Genomic DNA, 12,203 nt, shown 5'->3' with positions numbered 1-12,203 from the left:
TAAAGGCGGGGGGAAAAAGAATGATGTCACAACCATACCTCCCAGTTTGCCTACTGTATTATTGAAATAGGCTTATTGTCCTAGGGTTATTATTAACAGTGAATATTTCCAGTTTAAAAGTGTTCTGGTTTGGATGTAAATTATATAGCTACTCTCTTATGGGAGAAGTGCATAGTATTATAAAAATGATCTGTTGGTTATTGGTTAAACAGAGTGCAGACTCAAAGCAGCTTCCTCAAGATACAATTGGCCATGCTATCATGCATCTGTCTGGTATTAAGCATGCCACGGGGGAAGCCATCTACTGTGATGACATGCCTACAGTGGACCGGGAACTCTTCTTGACTTTTGTAACAAGTTCAGGAGCTCATGCTAAGATTGTGTAAGTGATAAAGTTGCTAATTAGATGTTAATTATTGCCTTTTCATCCAAATCACATTAGTGATAAGTAATGGTACAAAGAGGACAGGCTATTTGTTGGCAATATCCAATGTAGCTTGGGAGGGATATTAGATCAAAATGTAGGATTTACTACAATTTTTCCCTCCATATACAGTTGACCCTTGAACAACATGGGTTTCAACTGTGCAGGTCCATTTATATGTGGATTTTTTTAAATGTCAGTAGTATGAAAAACATTTTCTTTTCTCCGTTTATTTTCTTGTAAAAATAAACGACATGTAAAATATGTGTTCATTCACTGTAGATGCTATTAATAAGGCTTCTGATCAATAGTAGGCTATTAGTAGTTACGTTTTAGAGGTGAAAAGGCTATATGCAGATTTTCAACTGTGTCGGAGATCAGTACCCCTAACCCTTGCATTGCTCAAGGGTCAAATTCACTCATTTCAAGTAATAGCTTCATTATCCCAGGAATTTTTTTTCCCAGTTGTCTGGCAGAGAACTATTAGAGCAGCCAGTCACTGGATGTATCTTAACACTCAAATATCTTATTCTCCAATTAAACATGTTCTCCATGGTCTTCAGGCAAGAGGGCTTCTCTGAGGACCTGCTCTGTGTATTCTCCTCTAGGTCTGTTGATCTGTCAGAAGCTCTCAGCCTGCCTGGAGTGGTGGATGTTGTGACTGAGGAACATCTTCATGGTGTAAACTCCTTATGCCAGAAGGAGAAACTTCTGGTGACAGAGGAAGTACTGTTTTTTTGCTTTCTGTTTCAAAAATAATTTCCTCAGTTAATGGCCTTGCATATTTTTTTAAAGATGGCATCAAATTTGGCACATCATAAAGAATTCCAATAATTCTTTGATACACCATATTCTAATGGTGAATGAATTCAAATATATTCATTTTCCATACAAGAAATGAAGTTGTCCAGTTCTATAAAAGATACTTGGTGTTTTCCTATTTTCTGGTAGTAAGACAGTGTGCTGCTAGCATGTATGAAAGGTAAATGAAGAGAGAATAATGATAACTTTTATTTGTTAACCTTTCCCCTAAGAATCCCTCACCATTGCCCTAGGCTCAGTGTCCAAGTCCAAGTTCAAGTAAAGTAGTATCTCCACCATGAAGCCTTTCCTTATCCTTTTTTTTTTTTTTTTTTTTGAGAGAGAGAGGAAAAGAGAGAGCACATGCACAGGGTGGGAGGAGCAGAGAGATAGAGAAAAGAGAGAAATCTTAAGCAGACTCCATACACAGTGCGGAGCTAGACTCATGACCCTGAGTCATGACCTGACCCAAAATCAAGAGTTGGATGCTTAGCTGACTGAGTCACCCAGGTGCCTCATTTTTATGCCTTGATACAAGAATTCTGTCTCAAAAAAAAAAAAAAAAAAAAAGAATTCTGTCTCCCTCTCTGAACTCAGTCTGACTCATTCATTTATACTACGACGTATTCAACAGGCATTTTTAAGTGAGCATCCAGTGTGGCTGACCACCATAGCTGAGCAAGACCCAATTGGCCCTTACCCTCACAGAGCTGAAGGTCCAGAGGAGAAGGTGAAGTGGACCTTTAATGCCCTTCCTGCAATGTACTAAGCTTACTTAGTTACTCCTTTGTCTTATGTATTTCTCCTCCCTAGTAAAAGTCCTTGAGTCAAGCCCCATGTCTGATTCATCTGTATGTTCCACACACTGCTTCCCATGTAGCAAGACAGAGGAACAATGATGGCACTGTTGCCATTTGAAGGTTTCGGGTGATTCAAAATGATTTGGCTATTGTATCTTAGGTTCCCAGAAAATGCAACAAGGGCAGCGTCCAGCAGGTTTTCTGCCTAACTCACACTTCTCAGTTCAGTGTTTACCGAAAACAGTTTCATCATTTGACGGAGTCCCTACATCTGGCTCTTGCTGGCTGATTTAGTTGATAAAAATGAAAGTTTGATGACTGAGTGTGAAGTGGAGGTTGAAACTCTCCCAAGGCAGGCCTGTGTGGTACTAGCAGAAGACACTGAGAATTACGGCCTTTGCAAAATGTTAATTAGACAAGCAAAACCATTCTGAGCTGCACGATGGTACTTCCTCTGGGAGGTGTGCACATGTTGATTATGAGCATCACAAGGGCATGTCTGTGTGCCAGGTCACGGGGGCAGAACCAGGCCTCTGTGCAGAACTCCTTTTTTAAGTTATGCCTTTAAAAATTATTTCCATTGTAGAAACTTTAAACATATATAAAAATAGAGAATAATACAATGAATTCCCAAAGGCCCATCACTCAGTTTCAACAACTGTCGACATTTTGTCATTCTTCATTTATCTCCCCATTGTACCACCCCCCAACTCACACCCAACAAACACACTTTTGTGTGTGTGGAATATGTCTAGATTTAACTTTTTACTATCATTTTTTCTGACAATAAAGCCACTATGTGCTCATTGTAGAAAAGATTTAGTAGTTTAAATCGATTTTAAAATGAGTGATTAAATCTGAATTGTGATCATGGTATAAGGTGAGACAGAACTGAGCAATCATGGTGAATTCTTCTGGTCTTATTTTACCTTTCTGGAGCCTTATATTCTTTTCCCCCATAAATTTTCTGCCCTTATCCTGTCTGAACTCTTTTAGGCCAACTACCTCACCTGGAGGTGAAACGATGAAGGGGATGCTCTGTGCTTGCTTATGTCTTGGCGAGTCTAAACTCAGTCTCTTTGTGAAAAGCCTGTGCCCCACCATGGTTTGGGGCAGAGATTTGCTCACCAGCAGTGTTGTGTTTTCATTTTCTCCCTCCCTCGTCTCTGAGGAGGTGGGCTATCACCCTCTGGTACTCCCTCTCCAGATGCTGCCTCCCAGGATGGTCCTGATCATGGTGGCAGCCACAGGTTGAGCCATGTGCCTGGCTCTCCCAGGCCAGCTGGCCCTCCGCCCCTCCACAGCCCCAGTGGGTTGGCCTGAGCCTGAATCTGCCATATGACAGTCACTCTTGCCCTTTTTCAGCCACTTTTGCTAGTGATGCAGCACAAAGACCTGAATTCCCCTTGAGCCTGGGTGTTGGTTCTCATTGGTCCCTGTACACACAGGGCAAAAAGAAACTACTGAAAGAGGCAGACCACTCTGGCTTGGTAGGTAGTAGTTTTAATAAGAAAGGGAACTTGTGGGGAAGCCCGGGTGGCTCAGCGGGTTAGTGCTGCCTTCGGCCCAGGGCCTGATCCTGGAGACCCGGATCCCGGGCTCCCTGCATGGAGCCTGCTTCCCCCTATGCCTGTGTCTCTGCCTCTCTCTGTGTCTCTCATGAATAAATAAATAAAAACTTAAAAAAAAAAAAAAGAAAGAAAGGGAACTTATGAGGTCTGTTTTGGGCAGCCACAGGACTAGTTGACGTCTGCACCCATCTACCTTCATTGGTATGTAAAGGGCCTTCACTGGGTTCAGTCACATAAGCCATCCAGATGATCTGTACCACACATTACTCTCTCAAGGCTCCATCCTTAAAACAGCCCCTAGTGTGGAAACTGTACCTTCTAAGGATAGGGAAGGAGTGAGGAGCCTCCATTTGCCTGGGTCAAACTCAAGAGTCAACCAGTGATCACATCTTGTCAGTGACCTCCTCCAGCACCGAGGTCACCGGGCCAACTCTGACAAATGCACTTTCTTACCAGGGTCCTTGTTATCAGCTGCACTGCACGTGCAAAGGGGGTTGTTTATTCTGTGTCTCGCTCTGTGCTATGAGGGAGGAGGAAAATGAATGAGAGGACCTGGTGCCTGTGCTCCCTGAGGACAAAAGTCTTTTTGTGTTGTAGGTATTCTGTGCGGGTCAGCTCGTCTGTGCCGCGATTGCAGATTCTGAGGTTCAGGCAAAGCAAGCAGCCAAACGAATGAAGATTATCTACCAAGATTTGAAGCCACTGATCCTGACCATCGAGGTAATGAGTTCGAGGGCAGCACCAGGAGAGCACATTTCGATGGTGTATCAGTTAAAATGCTTTGGCTACAGTAACAGGAAAGAAAATTTGACTCAAATTGGTGTCTAAAACATAGGGGCTTTGTTGGCCTCAGACTTTATCAGTGTCAGCAAAGAACCTGATTTTGTGCCTCTGCTCTCTGCTGCCCATAGTCCAGGCCTTCTGCCCTGTAGTCACAGGATGGCAGCCAGGAGCTTTTCGTCCATGTCCAGGGAGCAAGACAGACCATTGTCCCGGCATTGTAAGCACGAGTCCTGAGATCCAGGTTTATCAGGCCAATTAGGTCACATCCATCTCTGAATGAATGATTGGCCAGGGGAATGGAGGACCTGTTGGTTACTGCTGGAGGTTAGATTTCTTTGAAGTGTATGGGCTGCAGGGGGGTGGAACTGAGTGGGATAGTGATGGAGATGTAAACAGAAATCTGATCACTGAAGGGGACAGGTGAGAGGAATGCTGCACTGGCAACCAGTGATGTCCAGGACAGTTGGCACACCTTGCAGGCCTGAATTCACCTTCACCCTGACTCTCTCGGGTGTGTGCAGGAACCAGCAAGATGCTCTGTGAAGCCAGTATTGGAGATAGTATTTTTAGATTCTCCAGTGCGTATCTTAAATGAGTATGAAGAATAGATCTTATGATGCCTGTAGGTATTTTGGCAACTTAAACAAATTGGAGTATTGCATTTTCTATCGTGTTTTTTACAAAGGAGTTAAGGGATTTACAAAGATTGTACGAACCGTGAAATGACAGGGTGCTCTGCATCTATTGCATTGGTTCTTATGATTTACTAAATAATGAGAAAGCATGCAAGTTGGGAAAGCAGCATGAATAGATTAGATTCAGCACAGACAGACGCTGTGGACTCTGGGAATACATTATCTTCACAACGAAATGAATCTGTTGTGCTAGGTGACTAGCATGCCCTGTGGCAGGGAATGAGAAACTGACTTGGCTAAGATTAGTGTCTCTAGGAGAACTTGGCCTAGGGTGTATTTCCCATCATGCTGGTTTATTCCTAGGAACATAGCATTTGTTTCTGGACAGTGTCCTCACTATTTTAAAATTAAAATAAAAGTATGTCAAGATGACAAACATTTAGAAGTTAAGTTGGAGTCAAGGAGTGATAAAGCTTCCCAAATTTTCCTGGCCAGTTTCAGATTCAAATATTCTCATCCCTTCTTAGTCAGATGTTGACTACCATGCTTGCCTACCTTATACACAAAGTGTTCTCCAACATTTTGTTTTAGAGTTACTTCTAAATAAGAAATGATTTCGTAGTTACTTCTTCATAAGAAATTATTTACATGATACTTCATCAAAATGTTATTTATAATCCTTTGCCCAGTACTGGTGGCTAAATATCTTCCCTTCCCTGCCCCCACCTTCTAGCCAAATAAAATTCCAAACAAGCAAACAGATGCCACTCTTTCCTTGCCCTCCGTCCCTCCAACTGGCAGATCCCCAGTTGTTTGCCAGAGAATACCAGCATCGAACACCAAACTTTGACATGTGGGGAAGAGCTGCCTCACATTTTTATCAGAGTTCAAGCTCTCCAAGGTCAATCTACTAGAAGGGAGTGGATTTAAATTTTTAGGGGGAAATACACCCAACTCCATACACATTACAGTTCTTCAATCACTTTTTTGACCAAGAAATATTCGGGAAATTGTCTCAAAGTTACTCAAAAAGCAAGTAGCAAGTAAAGAGGGAAAATTTATAAGGTGTAACTTCTGTTTTCAACTAGGAATAGATGAATCTTATACTATGAAAGGCATATAAATTCATTGTAAGAAGAAACTGTGTTATCAATCTAAATAAGATAAAAATAAATGTATCGCTGTCACTAACACTGATGTTTAACTAAGCTGAGGCTTTTTAGAGTGCTTCATAGTTTGAATGGAGAAACTCTATCAAAACTCTTGGCTCAAGGGATCAAGTTGATGACCATGGCGAGAAAAATATGCTCCCAACCAGAAAGTCCTGTCAGTCATCATGATCAACAATATGACCATAGCCAACACCTATACAGAGTTCGCCACAGGTCAAAGCAGGTTTTATACACTAACTCACTAAATGCTCACGACAATCCCATGAGGAAAACCTGCTATTGTCTTCATTCTGATAAGGAAACAAGAAGACAGGTCACACAGCTAGTCACATAGCTGGTCAGTAATAGAAGCAATCAACAAACCCTCTATCAAGGAAGCTGAGTCCCACAGTGGTAAAAACAAACGAACCCACTGTTTGAATGGAGGAAATGGCAGGATCACAATCCATCAGCCCTGTAAGGTGTTCTGATAGGTCTAAACATCTACTAGCGGCCAGAGGGAATGAGAGTTAGAATAATTCCTAACTGTCAGCAGGCTGGAATTTCACGGATGGACAATAACCTGTGGTAGATAATGTTGGCAGGAGCTGGCACGTCACATTTGCCAACGGACGCAGGGATTATGGCAAAATAAATTCCTAGAATAGCTAAGAAAACCAGCCTACATTATTGTAGCTACATCCTTGATTATGTGTACCTACCACTGTCTCCCTTCACTGGGCACCCAGGGGAAGCAGTAGGATCCAGTGTGTAAGTGGATTTGTGGTACACAGACTGGGCTTGTAATAGGATCTCAGTTCCAGGGCTGGAGTCCCAGGTGCCCCACTGCCCTGTGCAAATGCTCTGCTCAACCTCCCAAAAGAGGAGCGTGGAGCTGGCAGGCAGGCCTACCATGATCCTTATCACTAGAATGTCTTTGGCTAGCATTTACTGAGCATTTATTATATGCCATGTAAGCTCTTTATATGTCTCATTTCATTTTATCTGCACCACAATTTTATTGGAGCTATTTGCACAACTGTATCTCCATTTTACAGATGGGGCTCAGAGAGAAATAATAAGCCCACAGTCAAACGGTAGTAAATGGAGAGATTGGACACAATTCTGACTGGGTCTACAGTCCAAGCTCTAAACCCAGGTGCCATGTGGCCTTGGCTGCATAAAATGGGTTGTGGAATGCATAGTACAGTCTTCCTGGAAAATACTAGTTCCACTCCGGGACCACTTTACATGCTGGGTTTTTTCCTGAGCATACCGTCTTTTGACTCAACAGGCACATTTGTATTTACTCTGTGAGGAGTCTCTCTGAAGGCTAGTTCTTAGCTCAGGTCACTGGGATTGTGTTGAATGAAAGTGCATGGGACTCCGAAGCCAGGGAGATACTTCCTCCACTCAGATGCTGCCCCAGTGCCAGTGGCTGCTGCCAGAGGGCTGGGTCCCTTGCCCACAGAGCCTCAATTTTCTGTTCGTTCTAGGAAGCCATACAGCACAACTCCTTCAAACCAGAAAAGAAACTGGAATATGGAAATGTTGATGAGGCATTTAAAATGGTTGATCAAATTCTAGAAGGTAGAGCTATCTGAAAAAAGTAATGAGAGGGGAAGGAGCCCTGGAAGGCTTCTAAGCCTTTGCCTTTTAGAAATCATCTAGAGGGATGTCTGGGTGCCTCTGCAGTTGAGCGTCTGCCTTTGGCTCAGGGTGTGATCCTAGTCCCAGGATCGAGTCCCACATCGGGCTTCCTGTGAGGAGCCTGCTTCTCCCTCTGCCTGTGTCTCTGCCTCTCTCTCTCTCTGTGTCTCTCATGAATGAATGAATAAATAAATAATCTTTAAAAAGAAAGAAAGAAATCATCTAGAAATCAGCCTAGGTGGATATTGCTCCTTTGGACCAGGCACTTTATTCACAGATGTGTGTGTGTGTGTGTGTGTGTGTGTGTGTGTGTGTGTGTAGACCAGAGCAGGGAGGCAAAGTGGGAGGCACAGCCCCCTGTACTGTGCACTGACCACCTGCCCCATCATGGCCTAAGTTTTTACATGATGTAGTCTCTTTTCCTGTTCATAACCACTCTGCAGATTGGGAAAATGAGGCTCAGAGTGCTTACGGAGCATGAACACAGTCATACAACAGCTACTAAGTGACAAAGCTGGTCAGTGATTTGATAGCTTTTCTTAGGATTTCCAAAGCCCATGTTTCTTTCTCTTCCATTCTTTCTCTCTCTGACTTCTCCCTCCCTTCCTTCCAGACTTCCTTCCTTATGTTTAATTAAAATGAAATTTACAATAGCCAAACTGTGGACGAGCCTCGGTGTCCATTGAAAGATGAATGGATAAAGAAGATGTGGTTTATGTATACAATGGAATATTACTCAGCAATTAGAAACGACAAATACCCACCATTTGCTTCCACGTGGATGGAACTGGAGGGTATTATGCTGAGTGAAATAACTCAATCGGAGAAGGACAAACAGTGTATGTTCTCATTCATTTGGGGAATATAAATAATAGTGAAAGGGAATATAAAGGAAGGGAAAAGAAATGTTGGGAAATATCAGGAAGGGAGACAGAACATAAAGACTCCTAACTCGGGGAAACGAACTAGGGGTGGTGGAAGGGGAGGAGGGCGGGTGTTGGAGGGGAATGGGTGACGGGCACTGAGGTGGACACTTGACGGGATGAGCACTGGGTGTTTTTCTGTATGTTGGTAAATTGAACACCAATAAAAATTAATTAAAAAAAATTAAAATGAAATTTATCTCTTAGAATATGGTTGATTTGAATTTTCCAATGAAATTTTTATAACTTTTTATTTTGAAATGATTTTAAGTTTACAGAAAACTTGCAGAAACATTAAAGAAATTCCTAGTAACTATTGAGATTCCCCGATTATTTTTTTTTTTAGATTCCCCGATTATTAACACTTTACTACACTTGCTTTACCATTCTCTCTCTTTCTGTACACACATACACACACGCACGCACACACACATTATTTTGGAGCCATTTGAGAGTAAGTTACATGCTTGTTTACCCCTAGGTACTAGTGTGTACTTCCCAAGGGCAAGACTATTATCTTACTTAAATAGTTATCAAAATCAGAACATCAGGGGGCACCTGGGTGGCTCAGTCGGTTGAATGCCTGGCTCCAGCTCAAGTCATGATCCCAGGGTCCTGGGATGGAGCCCCACGACAACTCTGATCCCAAGCTCAGGAAGGGTCCTAAGACATACTGTCCTTCAGCGTATAGCCAGAGCTGTGTCAGGTGTAATCAGTCCAACCACTTGAGGTCAAAGCCCATCATGTTTCTTAACTCCACAGCTGTACTAAGCCTGAACGTGGTCACGGGCTCCCTGGATGATGTCACCTGGAAGCTGTAGAAAAGACACCTCGCCCCATCACCCTGCCAGTATTCCTTGGCATGCTGTCTTATTAGCTGTGTGATTTGCCAGGGGCCATCTCCTTGCTTTAAAATTATATGAACAAAATAATCCTGATCTCAAAGATCTGTTGTGAAGATCCTAAGAGATAACATAAGTGTGCTTGGCATAGAGCTTGGCGATCCATGACGGTGAGCGATAATTACTACTAGGCTTAGATGTTCTTGTTGTTCTCTGGACAGTATTTTACCGTCTGCTGCTGAGCTAACACCCAGGCAGGTGCTCATTTAGCACACCCAGTGTTTCCCGGTGTCTCCCAGTATGAGACATTTGTGAGACCTGCCTGGAGATTCCTGTGCCTTCCTTTCTAGAATTCTGGAATTGGAGGATCAGGATAGCACAGGAATATGCTCTTGACAAGTTTTCACAGGGCTCCAGGTGATTCTCCGGATTAGTGAAATGTGGCAAACACTTGAAGGATGAGTCTGTTTTCTGGGAGAAGAGGAGGGAGCATTTTTATTTAGCGTAAAGAGATGATGGCGTGAGCATCTTGGAAATAATCCATTTTTAAAGAGGTTCTTCCACTTGCCTCTGTTCTTGCCATGTGTGTTTTTGTGTGAACTCAATCGGTGTTCTTTCCCTTAACATCTTATTCATTTAATGCAGTGAAGTAATTCATTCAGTCTGTCACTTGAATTTTAATTTGTATCCTGGCCCTTGCCGCATCAATAAATGTATAAGTGATACAGGATGGTTTAAAAGGGATGTTCATACGACTTTTAAGTTTTCATCTTCTTGACTCACTAGTTTGAGGTATTTTTTTTTTTCCTTACAATGCAATAGTCAAGGGCAGCCCCCGTGGCGCAGCGGTTTAGCGCTGCCTGCAGCCTAGGGTGTGATCTTGGAGACCCTGGATCGAGTCCCACGTCAGGCTCCCTGCATGGGGCCTGCATCTCCTTCTGCCTGTGTCTCTGCCTCTCTCTCTCTCTCTCTCTCTCTCTCTGAATAAATAAATAAATAATCTTTAAAAAAATAAAAAATAAATGCAATAGTCAAGTGAATGATGAGTTTTGGCCACTTATTTCAATGAGAAGTAACCGGAGGTGATAGCCACTTTTTCTGCCTTTTAGAAAAGTAGGTGCTCTAAGAAAAACAAATATTTAAAAGAGAAAAATATGTGGAGCACTAACTATATCAAGTCTTAGACTGTGTTCTAGAAGGGAGCGATATTACTGTTTATTTTTATGCCCTGTGAAGATCTATTTTGCCCCTTGCTAACCCTGAGGTCAGAGCGCTGGAAGGGCATTAAGACCCCCATTCGTAAACCAGCGGAGGCTGGGAGGCGTGTGACTGAGCAGGAATCAAACTAATCTAATTTCCCAAACCTTAGGTGAATGTCTCTCTCTACATGATACCACTTCTCATTTTTCTCTTTAAAATTCCGTTAGCTGGGACGGGCTTTCCACTGGAGAGCACAGAAGGCAATCTGTGCAGCAGGATTTGCAAGAGATCTAAGAGCCCTGAAACCGAGATTATCTTTCCCACATCCTGTCCTACTGGGCATAATACAGATAGACTCCTTCATATCCTAATGGCTTTTCAGTCTTTAAGGGCTTCTTATTAAAATGGAAATGTGCCTGAAGGAATCACTCCTAAACGCATAGTGGAATAATGTTTTATCTCAGGGATTAGCTGATCAAATTAGTTGATCAAATTAGTTGAGAGCAACACCCTGAGAGGAAGAAAGGGAGGGCCCTGTGCAGGGAGGGCTGCAGGGTGGACGTGCAAGGTAACAGGGTTCTAAAACTTTGCCTGCTTTGCATATGTGAGCAGAAGCAGCTCTAATAGTTTTTAGCATTTCTGAAGAGACAGGTGGGAACACTAATATTGTACACTATGAATGTGAGCCCACTGACAAGTGGATTTTTCAATGTGTGATCTTTGATAAAAGCTTGCATTAAAATTGAGATTTGGATTTTTGACGTTTTAATTTGTATATTTTATAAATGAAACATAATCTCATTTTTCTATATTTCTCTCTTTATTCAGATTTTGGATAAGATAGGAAACCCAGACTCCAATACAAAGGATTTCCCTGGGAATCTGCCTTAAACCATCCGCAAATCACTGTTATTGGATACACTTTAAATTTTTTAAAGTTCTGCCTTTTACCTAACATGGTGGCTGGTCATAATTGCATTCTGTTTTTTTCTCTCTGTTTAATTTTTTTCCCCTTTGTCTTCCAGTGCCTTAGTTGAATATTTTTCAGAATTCCAATTTGATGTATCTCTAGTGTTTTGGGTGTATCTCTTTGTCTAGTTTTTTTTTTTGGTGGTAGTTCTGGGTGCAAATTTTACGTATACATAATATATATTACAATATATCTGGTAGCAACATTTTACCAGTTTGCATATAAAAATCTTAACTTTCTTCACATCCTTTTACTCTCTCTCATTTGTAATAGTCTTATTAAATTTCCTCTTTATACTCTGAGTACCACATGAAACAACGTTATAATTTTGCTTTCAGTGAAATATATAAATTCAAGAGGAGAAGGAAAGTCTATTGTGTTTATCTGTATTTGTAGTCTTTCCATTGTCCTCTCTCCTTCCTGATGTTCCAAGATTCCTTTTTAAAAAATCAC

At 42.1% G+C, this 12,203-nt stretch overlaps 1 protein-coding gene across 1 annotated transcript in view; it reads left to right on the top strand.

Annotated features, from left to right (window-relative positions):
- LOC112922804 (aldehyde oxidase-like) overlaps nt 1-12,203 on the top strand; it is an 86,286-nt gene that overhangs the window by 44,372 nt on the left and 29,711 nt on the right. Inside the window, 4 exon segments of the mRNA XM_072742833.1 lie at nt 213-382; nt 1,033-1,150; nt 4,194-4,316; nt 7,662-7,755. Coding sequence (XP_072598934.1) covers nt 213-382; nt 1,033-1,150; nt 4,194-4,316; nt 7,662-7,755 — 505 coding nt within the window.

The sequence above is a fragment of the Vulpes vulpes genome, chromosome 16, assembly GCF_048418805.1.
Source record: "Vulpes vulpes isolate BD-2025 chromosome 16, VulVul3, whole genome shotgun sequence".
Classification (NCBI taxonomy): domain Eukaryota; kingdom Metazoa; phylum Chordata; class Mammalia; order Carnivora; family Canidae; genus Vulpes; species Vulpes vulpes.
This window is presented reverse-complemented; position numbering and strand designations above follow the sequence as displayed.